This window comes from Agelaius phoeniceus, chromosome 16 (assembly GCF_051311805.1).
Source record: "Agelaius phoeniceus isolate bAgePho1 chromosome 16, bAgePho1.hap1, whole genome shotgun sequence".
NCBI lineage: Eukaryota > Metazoa > Chordata > Aves > Passeriformes > Icteridae > Agelaius > Agelaius phoeniceus.
In genome coordinates, this window is record NC_135280.1 from 2,008,930 (window position 1) to 2,029,341 (window position 20,412).

Below are 20,412 nucleotides of genomic sequence, written 5' to 3' on the forward strand. Positions count from 1 at the left end.
TATTAAACCGCTCCTACCTCCAATCTGCGCTCAGCCAGGGGCTGGGGGAGTGCCAGGAGAGGCGATCCCCCTTTTGGGGGCTCCATTTCCCTTTTTAGGGGCGCATCCCCCCCCTTTTTGGGATCTCCCCCCCCTTTGGAGGTGCCGGAGCCGCGCAGCCCTCGCGGGATGGAGCGGACCCAAACCCGCACCTCCCTCTCCAAATCCTCTCCGCCCGCCCGGGGATGCTTTGGGAGGGTCCCCGGCTCGCTGCCCCCCACCCATGGGTGCCCTCCCGTCCCGCGGCGCCGCCAGGAGCCCGAACAAAGGCGGGGGAGGGGGCGATGCGGGGCTGCCCCGGCTCCTCCCGGCCCCCGCCCCCGCCGCCCCCGCTCTCCCCTCCCCTCGCTCTCCCTCCTCCCCCGGTAAATCCGAAGTTTCCTGTTGGGCACGGGCGAAGCTCGGCGGAGCTGCCTCCTCCTCGCTCCTTGGGATTTACCGTCGGGAGAGGCTCGGGAAGGGCCCCCGCCACCTTCTCCTCCTCCTGCTGCTCTTCCTCCTCCTCCTCCTCTCCCCAGCCTTCCTCCATCCCCGCGGGCGGGCGCCGCACGCCGAGCCCCAACCCCTCCCTTCCCCCCCCCCCCCCCCACTGGATTTTGGGGGTGCCACCGTGCCTGGGAGGGGGCTCGGCCACCCCCCGGAGCCGCGATTGTCGCCGGTCCCATGTGAGCTGCAAGGCACGGCTATGCCCCTGGGGACACCGCGCTCCGCCCAACTGAGGTAGGAAACCCCCCAAGAATCCGCCATCCCCCAAAATCCAACGCCAGGAGGCTCCTCCAGGGCTCCCCGAAGGGTGGGGGGCACCCCCAGCTCGCCGTGGGGGGCGGGAGCGGCCGCGCCCGGGCGGAGGCTCGACCTCCCCCCGCCCGCCTTTGTTGTGGCTGGAGCGCCGGGACCCGGCGGAGCATCCCCGGCAGCAGCGGCGGAGGCGGCCCGGCCCTGACCCCGCTGCCCTCGCCCCGCAGGTGCCGCTGGCCGCGACCATGAGCGCCGGCGAGAGCCGCGAGCCGCCGCGCCCGGCCGAGGTGCGGGTGCCCATCACGGCGCTGCCAGCGCCGCGCCGCCCCGCCGAGCAGCCGCCCGAGGATGCCGGCAGCGGCTCCGGCAGCGGCTCCGGCTCCGGCAGCGGCTCCCCCGGCCGAGAGCCGCCCGCCGAGCTGGGCTCCGAGGAGGAGGAGCAGGTGCCGTACCCGGCGCTGGCACCCACCGCCTTCTTCTGCCTCAAGCAAACCACCCGCCCGCGCAGCTGGTGCCTCAGGCTGGTCTGTAACCCATATCCTTTCCCTCGGGACACCCCCCGGGACACCGCGACACCGCCGGGACCCTCCCCGTGGCCAGAGCATCCCGGCGGAGCTGCGCGTCCCCGCTGCCGGCAGCGCCCGGGGATGCCACGGAGCCACCGGCGTGTCCTCGGTGTGTCCCCAGTGCCGGCTCGGAGAGGGGGGACGAGGGGCATTTGTGGCAGCGGGACACGCAGGGACCGTGTCCCCAGTGTCCCCCGTGTCCCCCGTGCTGGGGACACGCCAAGGTCCCGCAGCGGCTCCGTGCGAGTGTCCGGGACGGGCAGGACGGAGCCGCTCGGGGGGTGCGGAGCCGCGGCCCCCGAAATTCCCAGCGGGAAAAAAATAAAAAAAAATCCCTCAACTCCACTCGCGGCTCGCCGGGATGGGAATCCTCGCAATTCCAAAGGCGACCTTGGTTTTATTGGATTGCCGGGGGGGGATCAGCCCCTCCGCTGTTTATATAAGAGCCGCGAGTGCACGGGAGCTTTCCCGACGGGGAAAAATGGAGCTGGAGTTGCTTTGGGAAAGGCACATTCCCGAAAAGTCCCCTCCGCTTTTGTTCTGCTGCAACTTGCAGGGAAGGAAGGGAACAGTGAATCCCTTAAATCTCCGCCGTTCCCGGTGTCCTTTCCCGGCTTTAGGAATGTTAAATAATCATCCAGCAGCGTTTTCCTCTGGCTCGTGACATCCAGGAGATGGAATTTTCCCCGGAATGCTGGGTGCGAGCGAGAGTTGTCAGTTTGTGCCCGGAATCTTTGGGAAGTGAGCTTTTAGCACGGGCATTGTGTGGAGAATTCCTGCTTTTCCCAGCCCCCCATCCCTGCCTGCCTCTCTCCCCGTTATTTATTAATTTATTAAGCCCATTATTTATTAATAAGCTGATTATTGATCTGCCTCAGCTCCCCACACAAACCCCTGGTTCTCCCCAGCAGGAATTGCACATTCCCTCCGGGAATGCTGCCCCGGGCTGGGAGCTGCAGGAATAATCAGAGGGAAAATCCCACAGTTTTTATGGATTTGGGGCTGCTTTTGTTTTGCACAAAATGTTGACCAACTTTGGTCCTGTAGTGATCCCTCAAAACACACAGGGATTCATTAAGGGTTGGATTTAGTTGGGAAAAATCCCTTTCCCGATTTCTTTTCTCTGGAAAATGGAGCTCCTTGGCCCCAGCTGATTTCTTGGTTCTGCTCTTGTTGGGTGAAGTCTCTGCTTGCAGCAAATCTGGGCTTAAATTCCTCTTCCTAAAGTGCTTCTTGCTGGTTAAGCCAGGCCTAACATCACCAGTGCCATCCTGGGTGCTCATTCCAGCATTCCCGAGAGCCTGGATGCTGGAAAAAAAGGGATTTGGGGCAACTGCAACTGGGATTTCCAGCCCTGAGGGGGGAACTTGGACGTGCAAGGGTGGAAAGGAGGAGTTGATGCTTAAATATTCCACAGAACGGTAATTCCATAAGAAAAATGGGATGGAGCTGGCCTCGGGGAGGGCACTGTGTTGTCACAGGCAGGAGTGAGCCAGGATGGATTTATTCCCTAATCCAGGTGCTTGTGGTGGGAAACTTTGGGAGTCTGTGGGAGGAAAGGTCATTTCCTTTGGGTTTGGGGGAGTCTCTGGGTTTGGCATTCCCAAAATCTCCTCTGGCAGGTGGAGAATTCCAAGGGAGGTGTTTTGGGAGAGGGTTCAGGTGTGCTCAGGCTGGGCTTGGATTTTCCTTTTGGGAATTCCCAGCAGAGCACCTTCCTTTCCCAGACTTCCCCATCCAACAAAACATCAGCTAGAAATGGGGATGGCTTGTTAACAGCCAAGCAGGAATTCCATAGAATTCCCAGGATTTCAGTGCTGGTGTGCTTGGATGGCAGCAGGAGGGATGAGCTCCTTGCTGGGATTTATTCCCATTTTCCCAGTCTCTGAAATCAAATCCTTGGATTACATTTTTCAGGATGAGTGGGTGTGTTGGACCAGAGGCACCTGGAAACCAGGAACTTGGGAAAAATTCCATGGAATGGGACACCTGGGAAGCAGCTGGATGAGGGGGCTGGAGGAGGAGCACGGCTGGATCAGGGCAGTGAGGGCTGGAATTCCTGGGAGATTTTCCCAGAGGGAAAAGATTCCACAGAGGAAAAAGACCCCACAGAGGGAATTTCTGGCTGTGGGTTTAGGTTCTCTTCCTGTCCTTCCCGAAGCACAAATCCATAAACCAGGAAGAAGGGTGTTTGGTTTTTCTGAGGATTTATGGAAGGGAGGGATGGGAACTGGGAATGCTCCCAAAATCCTTGGATCTTTCCGATGTACCCTCCTTGGATGGGGCTCTTTGGTTGTTTTTCCCAGGGAAGTTGTCCTTGCTCCCACTGGGATTGATTTGGTGGGAAGAGGGGAAGGTCTCGTTCCGTGCCCTCCAATTCCCATATCCCTCTTTTCCTGTGTTTGCTGGTTTGGGAATTCTCCTCCTGTGAAATTCCAGCTCCAGGGTCCAATTTCCAGCAGCTCCTCGAGGCCGATCCCATGGGACACTTTGGGAACGGAGCTGCCTTTGGATGAGGCACCCAAAATTCCCATTCCATCCAATGAACCCCCTGGGGATCTCCCTTTCCCACCCAGATTTTCCAGGAGCTGCCAGCCACTCCAGATATTTTTGGGAATCGGAGCTATCCCAGCCCCGTGGCCCAGAGCAGGTGGGAATCTTCCCAAAAAACGTGATTTGTGTGGAGTTTAAGCAGGAAGGGGTCACCGGGAGGCTTTGGAATGGCTAAAAAAAGCTGGAGCCGGGTTCTGGAGGGGACAGGTGGGGCAGGATCCGGTTACAGAGCCGGGAGCATTCCCGGAGAACATTCCCAGCCGGAGGCACCAGCGGGAAATGGGGATGGGGCACATGGAGGGAGCTGCACCTCGGGGTTCAAGGGCGCCGCTGCCTTCAGGAATGCTGAGAACAACCTGGAAAAGTGATCCTGGGAAGGATCCTGCTCTGCCTCCAGAGGTTTGGGTTCATAGCATATTCCAGTTGGGAAAAGTGCTGATTTTGGGGGGTGGGAACACCAATTAGGAGTGTGTTAATTCAATTAATCCGAGCAGGGACGCTCTGCTGTCGCTTTTGCCGTGCAGTGGCATTCCTGGATTGATTCCTGGATTTTCTGAGTGCAGGAATCTCTTCCCGAGCTTCAGGGTCACCTCCAATCCTAATTCCCACCCCAAAATCACAGATCACAACAAACAAACAACCCAAACATCATTTTTGGGATTCAAGCCCTGATCCAAACAGCGTTTTCCCTCAAACCTGGGTGGATTTTCCCTCTGTTTCCCTGCCATGCTTTGAATTTCCCTTTGTTGTCTTTTTTAAAATCCACATAAAATTGGGACCAAACTTCTTTATTTTCCTTCGGATTGGGTCTCCTACGTCTGTTTATTTCTGGAGGGCCGTGGGTGGCATTTTGTGCTGTTCCCGTGGGGATTTGGGATTTGCCACCTCTCAGGGTTGTTCCCTGGCTTTTCCCAAGTGGATCCATGGAAACCTGGGATGTCAAATGGGGTTTCCTTGAATATTTGGGATTAGCAAGGATGGGGTGAATGAATCCCTGGATGTCCTTAGGAGGGGTTGGAAGCAGCTCCTGGATTTTTGGGCCATGGATGTGACCCCAGATGGGCTCTGGTGTGGAGGAAAGCTTGGAATCCATCCCAGGACAACTCCAAGGGGTTTTCCCTTTGGAAAACTGGGAAGAATGGGATGGAGGGATGGGAGGCACAGCACTGGGAATCTGCTTCCAAGCCTGGCTTTTCTAGGATCCCTTTATCCTAATCCACGTTTTATTGCCAATGGATTCTGGAATTATCCATCTCTGAATGCCCAAATCCAGGGTTTTTCACAGATTCCAGGGTGGTTTTGGGGCTGATTTTCCTCTTCTCCTGATTTATTTTAAGTTTTCCTGGGCTGGATATTCCCTGGAAATTCCCCTCCAGTCAAACTTCAGCTCATCCCATTGGATTTTTCTGAGGATTCCTCATAATCTCTGGGAAATATCCTCAATTTATTCCCTATTCCAGACTAATTTCAGAGCATCTAATTCCCATTTTCCATGGTATTTATGGATGCATGGATCCATGGAAATGCCAGACTCCACTTGGCTTTGCCAGTTGCCTTCAGTTCCTCCCCTCAGATTTGCTGGGAATCAACAAATCCCATTCCAATTTGGAGTTTGGTTTGGAATTTTGGGATGTGGATTGAGTCCAGGTGTATTTCCAGCATTCCAGGATGGCAAATTCCTTGGAAATGTGGGCTAATGTATCCCAGGAGTGGAACTGGGAATGCAGCAAATCCGAGGCTCCAGCTCATCCCTAGGGTTGGATCTGGGACAGTGGGATCCCAAATTTTCCATGGATATTTCCTGAATGATCATCCAGCTTCTCTGGGGTGTTTTTAGGGATTATTTAATGGAAAAATGGGATTAGATTGATTTAAACTCACCATTCCCTTGGCTTTGTGTTTGAGGGCTTGGGCTGATCCCTTGGGAGCCAAATCCTGACTTTTCCAAGCTCCAAGTGGGACAATTCCATTGGAACTGGGATCACTCTTGTTGGCAGTAAATAAACTGGGAATTGGGATTTTCTCCCTGGTTTTGCACGGATTTGGGATTTGTTTCCCAATCCCTGCTGCAGCCAAGAATTCCTGCTGCCCACTCAGAGTTTTCCCTGGATTTCCCCTCTGGTTCCCAGTCTGGGATCTCCTCGGGCTGCTGGAAATCCAGGAGGAATCCCAGGGATGCCCATCCAAAGCCATCCAGGTGTGTTTTCCTTTAATCCCTCGGAATTCTGTCCCCTGGAGCGCCTGCCCAGCATTCCAAGGCTGGAATTCCTCATGCAAGGAACATTTTCTGGATATTTACACAGATGTTGGAAACTCGGGTTTTGCTCTTGATTCTTGAGGCAGCAGCTGCTGCTTGGGGCAAATCCCTAAATCCCCAATCCCTAAAATCATTGGGATTTTAAGGAAAAGACACTTTAGAGAGAATATTTTGCTGCCTGGGACAGGAGGGAAGTTACTCCAGGGTTATTCCATGATCCCAGCTGGGAGTTAATTCCAGAACTTCCAATCCTTTTCCTGAAGCAGCAAGGGAAGGGAATTCGAGGGTGACGAGCTCTGTGTCCAGGGCTCTTCCTGACCTCCCTGGAAATCTGGGAATGGCCACTTTGGAGTGGTCTGGGGAACTTTGACAAAAAGCAGCTGGAAAAGACAATTTTCCCTCTTTTTTTTTTTCCCCGGATAAAAATCCGGTCTGGGCACTGCAGCAGGAGCAGGGATTTGGCAGCGGATGAAATGCTCGGTTCTGGGATCTCATTTTCCCCCTTTCCATGGACAGATGGGAATTGTGTGAGCTCACAATGCTCCCAGTATTTGGCTGTTTTTCCCTAGATTCCAGAGGAATGGGATGGCTCTGTGTGTGTGCAGCTATTCCAGGCAGGGATTCCAGCCGGGTCTCTGCTCCCAATCCCTTCCCTCCGTCCCGGTGGGGAGGATTTGCCCAGATACCAAAAATCCTGGGAGATCTTGCTGGAAGCAGGAGTTGCAGTGTGGGTTTTTGGGATATCAGCCCCATTCCCAAGGGATGGAGGATGTTGGATGGATGTGACAGACAGGGATGTTTTGGGAAGAGTGTCCCGTGGGATTTGTGTGGAGCTCGTTGTACCCAAACTCTTTGATCCTCTCCGCCTGTTTGTTTGGATTTTCCTGCTGTCCCAGGAATTCCTGGGAGATTTGGGATCAGAACACAGGTGTTTCCATGGATTTCTGCTCCTGTCTCCAAGGATGTGGAGAGAAGGAGGAACTGACACCTCCTTTATTGGGAATGACAGGGAGGGAAGGACGGGAGACAAAGCAAAATGTGGGATTTGGTGCCACAAACGGGAATTCTTTGGGATTGGGAAAGGACTCATTCCAGGGGCTGCCAGCTCAGGTGGGATGGGGCTGTTTGATCCCAAATCCATCTTCAGCATCCCTTGGGATAGAGCTGATGGCAAACAAGGCAGGATCATCCCTGCTGAAGTCACTTTAGGCCCAAGTTAAAGCCTGGCTTAACCCCGCATTTCCCGAGAGTTGGGAATCAGGGAGTTGGGAGCAGGGAGATTTGGGAACAGGGAAACTCAGGAATCAGGGACTCTCAGGAATCAGGGAACCATCAGGGAATTCTCTGGGCCCAGCAGTGTGTCCTGGTCCCAGCTCCTGCTGGATGTTCTCCAGGACTTCTGCACCTTCCAACCCAGTGCCAGCAATTCCTGCTGCTCCAGACATCCCTGGGATTCTGTCTGCCTGGGAATGCTGGACCAGAATCCCTAAAAAGGCTCCAGGGCTGGGGCTGCCAAGAGGGATGAGCTCGATCTGGCTGTGCATCCTGTGGGCTTAGTTTCTCTGGAATTCTGGGATGTGCTGCCCTTTCCAGAGGGTTGGGAAGCCAAAAGCTCCATTTTTTCACCCAGATCCTGTCCTGAGCTCCTTCAGACTCGGTGTTAGGAAAAACTTGGAAGTTCTTACCTGTCCATAAATATTACCAGGAATGGGATTGCTCTAGGTTGGAAGAAACCTGGCTAAATGTGGAATTAATGCTTGGATCTCCATCCTGGTGAGTCCAGAATTTCCAGATGCTGTTTGCAGAGGTCTGGAGAAGTCTGGGCCAATGGCAGGAATTATGGAATTCCCTCCAAAGGGGTGGGGCTGGATTCCCTTTGTAATGGCTGGAATTGCTCCATCCCAGTTCACAAACTGGTGGCCCAGGCCAGAGCCAGCAGCTCCTCCCAGCCTTTGGAATATGGATGCTGGAATATTCCCCTCAACTGCCTCTGTTAGACACAAATCCTTTGGATCTGATCCAGGTATCCCAGATTTTCTAGCAATGCTTTTTGGGATCAGTGCTTGGGATCTGAGCATTTTCCACCTTCCTTCCTGGATTCCCAGAGCATTCCTGGATTCCCAGAGCATTCCTGGTGTCCCAGAGCATTCCTTGTAGCCCAGACCAGGCTTGGAGAGAAATCCCAATCATTATAAAACTCCTCTGGAACACTTCATATTCCAAGCCCTGCCTAATTCCTTGAATTCTGTAGGAAAAATCCTGGGAGTGGGGTTGGGCTTAGCTCTGATTTGGGAAAGGTTTTGGAATTCCAGAGGTTTAATTTGGAGGAAAAACCTGTGGAATAGGAGGAAAAGAAAGTGAGGAAAAGGCTCTTTTGCAGCACAAATTCCATGGATTGAATCCTGCCTGGAATTCTGGGGATTGAAAGAGGCATAAAAGGATGGAAGGGACAGAATTTCCCGGGAATTTTGTAATTCGGGGATCAAGCATTGCTGTCCCTTCAATTCCGGTTGAGAACAAGTGGTGACAATGGAGAAAAGTTCAGCTGGGCTGGAAAAACAGGAATATTTTAATATTCCCTGTGCTGCCTGATCCCAGACTGTGGAATTTCCAGGGAATTTGCCTTTAGCAGCTCCTAAGAGAGTTCTGCTCCGAGTCTTCCCTCATTCCCAGGAATTTTGCTGTTAAAGCAGCGAATTTTTCACGTTTTTATCAAAAGTCCATTTCCTTCCCTGTTTTTTCCAGATTTGCTCTATTCCTCTCCTACCTGAGCTGAGATATCCACAGGACAACGGGATTTCCTGGAAGTGCTGGAAAAGCTCCAGCCAGGGGGTTTTCCAGGAGTGTTTGTGTTTCCTGGGAGTGCCAGGAGGGAATTCCAAGCCAGAGTTTGGATCTCATCCTCCTTCGTCTCCCTTTTCCCATCTTTTCCACGTCCTGTTCCTCTTGGAACCATCCAGGTTTTTTATTTTAGGAGGAGGGAATTCCCAGTTTTAATCCAGGGAGAACAAATTTACCCAAGGAATTGAGGCTTGGCAGGACGTGAGGGGACAGAGTGAGGGGAAAACCATGGAATTTTTTGCTTTTCCTCGGTTTTCATAGAAAAACCTCATTTTTTCCCTGTGGGAGCAGCCCTCAGGCCACAAAAAAAAGGGAATAATCCCTAAAATCCTAATTTCATTTGAAATCCCGGTTGGAAAAGGCGATTTGGGGACGCAAGTGGGAATTTTGGTGCTGTTCCTTCGTCCTTGTGCATTCCTGGTGAAATTCTTGAAAGATTTCCCACCCCCCGCCCAGGAAAAGTTGCTTTGGGTTTGGTTTTTATTTGGGATGGGGAGAAGGAAAGGAGGAATTAATGAGCTTGGAGCCGTTGCCATAGCAACCTGTTGCTAATGGATCTCTGGGGTTTCCTCTCCACCTCCAGCAGCGTTTCCTGGGAATATCATTCCCATGGCAACGGATGGCGCCGATCCCTCCCAGGCCACCGCCTTGGAAGGGCACAAAAAGCTCCTTTTTCCATCATCCTGGCCATTTTTAGTGGGGAAAAAAAAAATTCCTGCTACTCCAGAAGAGTTTTTTTTTGGAATGCTTGAAGTAAAAATTCCCAACTTGATTCTGTCTTTTTTTGGGGATTTTTTATCCCAAATCCAGCCCTCATCTCCCATGTGCTCTTTGCTGCCTCCTCTTCCTCGCCCTGCCCTTGAAGTTGGAATTCTGGGAGAAAAGCCCAGGAAAAGTGGGAATTTTGTGGTGTGGGGTAATGAGGCACTAGGGGATCCCCTTGACCTTGGAATTCTGGTAGAAAAATCTGGGAAAAGTGGGAATTTTGTGGCAGGATAATGAGGCATGAGGGGATCTGCTCATTCCTTTGAAAAATTCCCCTTCCCTTTCTTTGTTGGCTTTCTGTGCCCTTTGGATGATAAAGATTCCATCAAATTTCTGTCTCCCAGCCTGAGCTCTTCCCTTCTTCCCAAAGAATCCAAATGGATTTGGGTCCAGATGGATTTCCCTGGATGAGCAGCACTCCGAGGATCTGCTTTTCCAAGGAAAGTTGGGTTTGTTTCTCTTTCAATCCAGGGAAGGTCACTCGGGGTCGTTATCCAAGGTTTTCCTGTCCCGTGGCCATCTCCAGTGGATTCCTTGTTTTCCAAAGGCTTCTTGGGAATGGGTGGCTTTGCCAGGGAGCCTGGAATGTTTGGATCTTCATTTGGACTGTTTAACTCAGAGCTCCTGGAGTTCAAACACTTTTCCGGCATTTCCAGAGGCTCCGGCTCAACCCACCCTGGAATCCCGGGAGGATCAGCACTATTCCAACAGCAGGAGGATTTTCAGGGATTTAAAACCCAGCCTGGTGCTTCTTGCTCTGCCTTTTTTCCCAAAATTATTCCTGGAAGCCCCCTCCCAGCCGTTGTGGTCTCGCTGTTCTCCGTGTCCATTCCGTGCCGGGTTCCCGGTGGTGCCTGGAGAGGAAAGGTTGGATTTGAGGGAGATTTATGGATTCTGGCAGCTTTTCCAAGGATGTTCCTGCATCCTTGACCTTGGAGGAGAAGCTGGGCAGCACTGCAGGTTCCCACTTGGCTCCTTGGCGTGAATTCCCAGCCTGTCAATCCCGAAAATGCTGATGTTGGGATTTTAGCGGAGCGTTAAAAATCCGGGATAATTACCTTGGAATTAGATCATTCCATGGGAGAGGTTCACAGCTGCTCCTTCCTAATCCGAGGTGCTGATTTAGGCTTTATTCCCTATTTCCTCTTGGATTGTTTAAAGGGAAAATAAATTGGCTCCATTTAAAAAAAGATGGAATTCTTGCTTTTCCGGCAAATCTAGGCCGTGATTAAATCCTTCCACAGTAAAAAAAAAATCACTCCAATTATTGGAGAGGGAATTTTTTCCAACTAAAGCTTAAGTGGTCACCCTCGGCTAAATTCCACCTTTTATCAATTTAATTGGAAAACATTCATTCCATGAAATAATCTGGGAATGCTGGGAAGGAATCGCCAGTTGCCAGGACAACCCATTTCTCCCTGGCTCCCTTTTTAATCCTTATTTTTCCTCCCCCCTTTCTTTCTCCAATGTCACTTTGGATCATATCATCCTGACGGGAGATTTCATTATTTGGGAATTCAGGCAGCCTGCATTGAAAGGCAGAGGGATTTTTGGGAAGTTAATGGAATTTAGGGAGCTCTTCTTGTATCCATGCGTGTCCTCCATGGAAGGTCACGAGGAGAAGTGGGAATTACAGGGAAAGCTGGAAAATCAGTGGAAGCAAACAAGAGGCATCTCCTCCCTTATCCCAACACCTCATTCCAGCAGATTCCAGCTGGGAATGTCCTTGAAACCAAGTTGGATTTGGGACATGGCATGGGATCTGTGGGACCCATGAGGTTCTGGTCAGTGAAATTCCAGTGGCAGAATGAGGGTGGCTCAAAAGTCTGCTGGATCCAGGATTTTCCTGAAAAAAACACTTCTGTCTCTCCCATCCTTTCTCCTCCCCACTGGAATAATCAGGATTTCAGGTTGGGATGGAATTTTGGTTCATGAAGAAGGAAATAATTCCGGAGGAAGTCATGGACACAGGGCTGGATGTCACCTCAAAGGGAAGAGTTGGTGGCAGGTCTGTCCACATTCCATAGGAATGGATTGGACATTGGGAAAAGGAGCCTGGGCAAAATCCTGACCAAGATCCAAAGCCTTCAGTGCAGCCTGGACCAGGCCAAATCCCAGAAACCCCTGGATTTGGTCATTCCAAGGAAATCCTTGGCTCAGTTTCCCAAGGGTTGGGCATCCCAGGATAAGACAAGGCTGCATTGAAAATCCGAGGACAGGATTCCTCATGCATTGCTGGAAAAAATGGGGAAAGCTCAGGAATACACCCAGGAATGGTGCAGGGGTGATTTCCAGGGAGATCCTTTTGGAGCTGGATTTGGGGGCTGTTCCCAAATTCCACAATTGTCCCACAACTCCCAGAGCACCGCCAGCCCCGATGTTGGCATTTTGGGGGGAATAGGATGATGTGGAATTTTTGGGAATAGACACCCGACTCCAGAAATTAACCTGAAAAAGAAAAGCCTGGAAAATAAGGTTATTCCTAAAAAATCTTGGATGACTTGGAATCCAGTGAAATCCCGGCCTCCTCTGACTCCGGAGCTGTGGAAGGGATAAATCCATTCATTCCAGCCCCGCTCCTGATCCATTATTTATGGCCCAACATTTGCTCTGGAAAACATCTCAGTGTGCTCACTGCCAGAACCTTTGGATCCCGCGGGATTTTCCTGTTTAATGAGTCCCGGGGGCGGGAAGAGGGGTCAGGAGAGGGGGAGCCTCTGAACGTCTCCGCTCGGGTTTTTCCTGCTCTGGGTTGCTCCAGTTTTGTAGGAATTCTCCTCCCAGCCAGCGAGATCAAAGGAAAAAGGGAAAATAAATCCACGGAGCCACTTGTTGGGATTTCCCTTTGGAGACACCTAAATTGCAGCTTTGCTTTTCCATCTGCTAATTACCCATTGTTGGATTTTTCCATTTAATTTGTTGGTTGTTCCTTTTTTTTTTTTTTCCCTCTTTTAAATCCACTTTTTTCTGGGAGCACTCGGTTCTGCAGGAAGCTCATCCGTCCCATCCCAAGGATGCTCTGGAATGATTCCCTTTTGGATCATTCCCATTTTTCTGCCCCCTCCCTCACCCTCGTGCCTCTGGCTCCAATGGGATGATTTATTTTCCATTTGCCAAAGGATGGAATAATCCATATCCGTGTGCCTCCGGCTCTAATCCCTCTTTTTTTTTTCTTCCCCTGGGCGATTGCATTCTGTGTGGGAGGGGCTTTAAAGCTTTTTTGGTTTTTTTTGGGATTTGGAATTAAAAATCAGCCTGGAAATGCAGAATGGAATGTGAGGAATATTTTGCTTGAATTTGTCCTTTCCCCTTGACTTAGTTGAATTCCAGATAAATCCAGGAATTGCTCCCTGCCCTCATCCTTCTCCCAGCATCCTCGGCCAAGGATCAAAAATCCAAATTCCTAAAAAATCAAGGGAGTCAGTGAAGCTTCCTGGGTCCATCCCCTCCATCCTGGAGAACTTTTTCCATTAACTGTGTGGATTCTGAATTTCCCTTTCCCCTTAATTCCGAGGGAATGAACCAGTCAGGCTCCTGGAAAAGGCAGCTTTTCCACACTAAACAGAGGGAAGAAAGAGGATTTAGAGGAATTGGGGGAGATATCCCCAGCATTCCTGATCCATTTGCAGTTCCATGGGGATCTGGCAATGCTGTTCAATCTGTGCAGCCTCATTGATTCCCAATAAATTGTTGGGATCACTTGATCCCATTCCATGTCCCCAATCCAATGTCACTCATCCCACACGTCAGCGCCGGCTCCAAACATCCCAGGCAGCTTCCAGCCCTTCCCAGATGTGGATCTGGACTCCCAGAAGCCTTTTTTTATCCAGGTATTTCGTGGAAAAATCCATCATTATTTATTTTTAATCTCAATTTCATTGTCGGATTTTGCCATTTTGGTGGCTTTCCTTTTTTTTATGGTTGGATGGTCCATCCTCCCCGTGTTAAGCAGGAAAGGCTGATGTTGGGATAAGGAAAATAAGAAATCCATGGATTTGGCTCGGCACAGGGACAGTGACCACTCTAATGACACCTCCAGGGATGCAGGGGCAGCCAGAGCTTCTCTGGGAATTCCATCCCATCCCCTCGACTCCCCAGCTGGGAATTCCTTCCCAAACCCATTGAAACCTCCTCTCTTCCAGTTTAAAGCCATTCCCCTTTCCTGGGGGGGAGGAAGCTTTTAAAGGATAAAGAACTCCAGGAATATTTAAATTTTCCCCTCTTTAAGCAAAATTCCTCCAAAATCTGATGAATCCTGGATAAAACCAAGTGATTCCACACAAACCTTGGCCTTTTCCTGTGCAAGGGAAGGAGCAGGATTGGCTCCAAGGAGAAGTTTGGGAAGAGCATGGAGATGTCAGAGCTTGTCCAATGGAAGGGGAAAAATGCCCGGAACCCTTCGGTGTTCCCGAGGTTTGTCAGGAAATCTTTCCTAACGACTTCACCTCCCCACCTGGAGTTCTGATGGGGTTTGGAGGGTAGGACATCGGAAAAGATGGATAACAAACGGGAATTCAGCAAGGACTCCAGCCAATTTCCCTTTGCAATCCAATTTCCACAGGCAGGATGTGCCACTGGAAATGCCAGGGCTATTTATGGATCCTGGGATCGAGGGGAAACGTAGGAAACTTGGGAATTTCGGCAGCTTTATCAGGATCTGGGAGGAGGGAGAAGCTGTTAATCCTTGGAATGGCCTGGAGGGAGCTGGGGGGACACATCCAGCCCCATTCCTTGGCTGAGGATCCCAAATCCTGCTCCTTCCTTGTCCTTTGTTCTCCCTGGGTCATCCATATATGGGGCTTTTCCTGGAGAAACCTCCCAGCAGGGCTCCAATCTAAACAGTGGCAGCATCCCAGGATTTCTGCAGCTGCTCCAAACTCCTGGAACAGCTTCCAGCTGGAATTAGGAGCCCTTGGGAATTCGGAATCCCAAGCAGTGCTTTTGTCATTGTCAAACTCCCACCTCGGAGTTGCTTGGAATTTGCTGTTGCTGTATTGGAAAGCTGAAAGGAGAACCCAGGGAATGCAGGAATTCTTGGGATTGGACATTTTTAGGAGTATTTCCAATTTTTTTTTTTTGTGGCTGTACAAAGCTTCCACCTCTGGTAGTTGATCTCTCCATGGATCCCTGTTTTGTGCAATCCAAAACCTGCACCTGCAGGGATCACACTTGGAATTCCTGCTGGCAGACTCAGAATTCCCTGATTTTCTGGGGTTGGCTCAGAAAGGAAGAGGAATATTCCCTCTGATCCAGGAGGGAAACTGGCACAGATTCCCAGAGAAGCTGTGGTTGCCCCTGGATCCCTGGAATTGCCCAAATCCAGGTTGAAGCAGCCTGGGATAATGGGAAGTGTTGGCGTTGGAACTGGATGAGCTTTAAGGTCCCTGCCAATTCCAAACCACTCTGGAATTACTCTGGACCAATGGTAGCATCCAAAACTTCTCAGTTCAATGGAATCACCCCTGGATTGTGATGGTGGATTTGGGATAATTAGGGCAGGATTTGATCCTGGATATGTCGGTGTTGTATCCATGGGTATCAGCTCCTCCTGTCCTAAGGAAAAGAAGGAGGAGAAGTGGGAAAACCAAAGCTTTTCCATCCTTCCTGCCCCTGTTTTCACAGGATGGAAATATCCTGCTCCAACCATAAATCCCCATCCCCAGGGGGAATTTTTTTTCCCTCTGGAAATGGAGTTTTGTGCTGGCATAACCTGGCAACCCACCCACGCTGGAGGCTGAGTTATCCAATAATTATTGGATATTGGACTGGGAGCAGCTTCCTCTGCATCCCCGGGCTATTGATCCCTGGAGTGCCCTGGGATTAGAAAGGCAGGGAAGGAAATGGGAATTGGCACTTGAACGGTGGCTCTGCTGGGGATAATAATGGGATCATTTCCTCTGGAGAAAGTGGAAAACCAGGCTGACCCATCAGGGATGGGGATGTGGGGTTTGGGGTTGGCTGGCACTGGAGAATTCATGGAATCACGGGATGGTGTGGGTGGGAAGGGGCCTTGAAGATCATTTTGTTCCACTATCCCAGGGTGCTCCAAGTGTCCAACCTGGCCTTGGACAATTCCAGGGATGAGGCAGCCACAGATTTTCTGGGAATCTGGGGCCTCACCACCTTCCCAGCCAGGAATTTTCTCCCAGTATTCCATCTAAACTTTCCCTGTGGCACAGAAGCCCCATCCATATCCTCTGAACATGCAGCATCCCATTCTCCAGGAACCTTGGATCACTTCCCAAATCCTCCTGAGATCCCAGGAGTGGGCACTGAAAAGAATTCATTGCTTAGAACAAGCTGGGAATTTCATCCCAGAGTTAAATTTCAGTCGAATTCCCATTCTCAGGAATTTTCTGGCTTGTTTGGAGAAGGAAAAGCATCTTAAAATCCAACGTTATTGCCTCATGCTCTCCCACACATCCTGCAAACCTGGCTTTGGGAAAAGCTGGAATTTTGTGGATGGGAGGGATTTGTTGGGCCTGGGAGCTGCTTTGGGCTCATTTCAGGCTGGCTCCTGTCTCCCATGGGGTGATGATGCTGAGGATTTTGGGAATATTTGGGTTCAGAGGCTCTGGAAATCCCCACTCCAGAATGTGTGGAGCTGTTTGCAGTTTGGTATTGGAGCTTCCTGCTGATCCTGGTTTTTCTTAGGGATAACTCACTCTTGGGAAGCCAATTTCTTTCGGAATTGAATTCTTTCAGTTGGTTTTAAACTTTGGTAAAATTTAGATTTTGGCTGTGGAGATGCCGGATTTGGATGATTTTTTCCTGGAAATGGAATATTTATCCCTGAAAACAATCCCTGGTGCTGTGGGTGATGTGGGATTTCTGCTTTTCCCCGCTGCTTTCCCAGGCTGTGTCCATTAAATCCCAAAAAAATCTCTTGTCTCTGCTCCCCTGTGACGCTTCCACCTGATTTTTCCTTTCCCTTTATCCTTCCATCCCCTCTCCTGCCTTTCCCTGCTCCACTTTTCCCAGGAGTTCAACCCCTGGTCACAGCCAGGTCAGAGCAGGATTGAAACGAGGCCAGGCTGTGTCCCAGTTGGAAAACGAGGAATATTTTTGCTCTTGGAAAACATTCCTGATGTCACTTTGTGTTAGACATGACACCACTGCCAGCACATTCCTGGTGTCTGCTGGAAAATCGGGGATTTCTGCTGGAAAATCAGGGATTTCTGCTGGAAAATCAGGGATTTCTGCCTTTTCCAAGAGAAACCAGGTGCTCAGCAGGCAGGAATTTTTCCTCTGCTGCTTTTCCATGTTGTTTTTCCTGGGAAAAAAATCTCTCCTTCAGGGAGAAGGGATTGCTGGGAATGGGAGAGTTTAAAACCTGCTGGGACCCAAGGATTTGGCCACGACCAAAATCCTGCTTTATTCCCTTTGGGATGTTTGGGAATCATCTAAAATCCCATGGGATTTAAGGCTGAGGAGGAGGAGGGTAAAAAGCATGGAATGTTTGGATTGGGATCAAAGGTTGGGATCAACCGAACCTGGGCTGCTGATCCCTGATCCCAGAGATCCCAAATCCCCCTTTTCCCTGGAGGAAAGGTTGGAAACACAGCTCTTGCCAAGGGCTGCTGCATCTTCCACAATTCCACCCCAAAATTCAGAATTCTGCCCTCGTCCAGCCTCAAAGCTGCTGGGATTTCCCTGGATTTGTGGTGTCCCCCAGGGCATCCAAAAAATCCATGGCTGATCTCCCATCCAAAGGGGTTGGAAAACAGCAGAAAAACCCCTTTGGTTCCCAACTCCAGGCCTGGATTCCCAACTCCTCCAGGGATCTTTAGGAGGCAGCAGCAGTTTTGGAGCTGTTTTGTAGGGCAGGATCAGGACAACTCCAGCATTTCCATGATCCAAGGTTTCTTTGGGAATATTTTGGTGATAATTAATCCCCATTCCCAGCACTTCCAGACTCTCCAGGAGCTGCTGGATCCAGGGAATTTGTCTCCAGCTGCTCAGAGCCATAAATATGGAATTTGTGTCAGCTTTATCCCTTTGGATTGGCACCCAGAGGAGGGAAAATGCCTGATCCAGCATTTCTGTCCTGGAAAAAAATCCCAAAGCCAGCAATTTTGGATATCAGGAAACCCTTTGGTGTCCAAGGCTGTCATTTGGATCTCTGGTTTTCTTTTCTGAGTGGAGAGAAGTGAATGTGCCCTGGAAATCTGGGAAGCGCTGGGAAAATGCTGGGGGGAAAGGAATTGATCACCCTCTTAGGGAATTTAAAAAAAGCCAAACTCATTTCTGGGAATTTTGAGAGTTGGATTTGAGGGGTGTGAGGAGTGTCCATGTCCCACCAGTGGGAATACTGGGATGCACTGGGGCACTGTGAAATCCCTGGAAGAGGAGGAAGCAGCAAATTCCCCCTTTTCCTCCTGCACAGCTTAAAAATGGTTAAGGAAGGAGTTGGGAAAAAGGGAGGAAAATCCAGCTGAGAGCTCTGTTCATTCCCAAGCCATAAAATTCTGGAAAACAGGGACTTATAAGGCAACACTTGCAATGATCCCACTTTGTGGGATTAATGGGAAGGGTTTTTTTTTTTTAATTTTTAAATTCATTTCCAAGAGGAGAAACTTTCCCTTCAGCAAAAAGGAAAAAATATTCCAAACCCTCTGGCTCCTGGAGCATCCTCATTTTCCAGCCCAGCAGAGTTGGCAAAGCTGCTGGTTTTCCTTCATCTCCCATTTCTCCTGGTAAAACAAGGATTGGGAAATGACAGGTGTGAAGTGGGAAAGGCCTGGGATAAAGCTCTGGCATTGCAGCTCCTTCTCCCCTTGGATTTGCCTCCTCCCAGTTGCTCCCAGCTGGAAATGCTGCTCCAAAGGGAGATTTGAATGGGAAGTGAGAACAGGACTTCCTTGTGTTCATCCCTGAAAATTCCAGAGTCCTCATGGATTTAATGGATGAGGTTAAAGCTGGGTTTAAGCACAGGGGTGGCTCCCACCTGCAGAATTCCCTATAATCAGTGGGAATTAAGGAGTGATCTCTGCATGGAGGCAGGAGAAGGATTTTCCCACCATCCGCTGGGTCCTGCTTTTTGCCAGGAGTCAGAGGGAAAGGCAGGCTTGGATCAGAGAATTCCAAGAGATCTAAAATCTCTTTTTCTTTGGCTTGGCTTCTCAAACAGGGCATGGAAAATCCCGTGCTGGAGAATTCCATGGAATTCCAAGGTGCTGCACGGAGGCAGAGTTTGGGAAAGGCACCTCCGAGGCAGGAACGGGGAGGTCTCACCCAGGAGCAAAAGCTGGGCTGGGAGGGAGATCCCTGGATAAAATCATCCGGGATAAAAAGATGGGAATGCATCCAGCCCCCAGGGAAGCCTCTCTCTCCCTGCTCCATCCTCTTTCCACAGGGGAAGTTTCTTCCTATCCCTGGATTTGGGATGGGATGCAAACCCAAAATGCCTTGGGCTGGGGGAGGCAGCACCTGATGGGATGGGGATGGGATAATGGGTTGGGATGGGGATGGGACAATGGGTTGGGATGGAGATGGGATAATGGGTTGGGATGGGGATGGGACAATGGGTTGGGATGGGGATGGGACAATGGGTTGGGATGGGGATGGGACAATGGGTTGGGATGGGGATGGGACAATGGGTTGGGATGGGGATGGGACAATGGGTTGGGATGGGGATGGGACAATGGGTTGGGATGGGGATGGGACAATGGGTTGGGATGGGGACGGGACAATGGGTTGGGATGGAGATGGGATAATGGGTTGGGATGGGGACGGGATAAGGGGTTGGGATGGGGACGGGATAATGGGTTGGGATGGGGACGGGACAATGGGTTGGGATGGGGATGGGGCAATGGGTTGGGATGGGGACGGGACAATGGGTTGGGATGGGGACGGGACAATGGGTTGGGATGGGGACGGGACAATGGGTTGGGATGGGGACGAGGCTCTTCTGCCACCACCTGCCCTTCCCAGCCATTCCCAGCCCCTGGCACAGCCCGGAGCCTCTGGAATCGGCCCAGGCCCAGAAACCCGAGCGGGCGCTTTAATCCTGGGCTGCGCCAGGGAAAATCTCAAGGTCACCGCGAGGCTCCGGCTCCCCCCGGCCCTGGAATTTTTCCTTTTATGTGGGAAGTGCCGGGATGGCTCCGGGCCAGCTGCTGGGGTCCCTGTGCCCTCCTCCATCCCTGGAATCGCCGCTCCATGGGTGTCCCCCAAAGGAATGTGCTGGGGGGGGGGGGATGAGCAGAGCCGGCCCGGGGCACTCAGCTCTATCACATAAAACTTCAAAAAATTCTATATAAACATAGAATAGAAATATGAATTATAAATATAAATACAAAAATTAAATTTAAAATATAAATATAAACAGAAACATAACTGTAAATATAAAACTTAAATAAATCTAACCCATAAATTAAAATATAAACACATATTCAAATATAAGTGTAAATATAAATAAAGATAACTTTTAAAATAGAAATGTTATAAATTATAGAAGACTTTATAAAACAAGGGTTTTATAAATTGGACTTTATTATTTTAGCTGAGTTAATAGCTAACCCATTAAGTTCCCCTAAGAAAAAGATTCTAAGAATGAAAATTAGTTTATGTAACAATCTGTTCTTGTAAGAAAAATGGTTTATGCCTAAAAATTTAAAAATCTATCCCATGAAAATTCATTTTAAAAAATAT

The 20,412-nt window shown here is 50.5% G+C and overlaps 1 protein-coding gene across 2 annotated transcripts in view; it reads left to right on the top strand.

Annotated features, from left to right (window-relative positions):
* The first annotated feature begins 384 nt into the window (after positions 1-384).
* Positions 385-20,412, top strand: part of CACNA1H (calcium voltage-gated channel subunit alpha1 H) — a 153,552-nt gene continuing 133,524 nt past the window's right edge. For both annotated transcript variants that reach the window (XM_077186794.1, XM_077186795.1), the window contains exons 1-2: positions 385-759; positions 1,005-1,311. In XM_077186794.1, the coding sequence (XP_077042909.1) occupies positions 1,023-1,311 (289 nt within the window). In that variant the 5' untranslated portion in view covers positions 385-759; positions 1,005-1,022. The remainder of the gene's footprint in view (positions 760-1,004; positions 1,312-20,412) is intronic.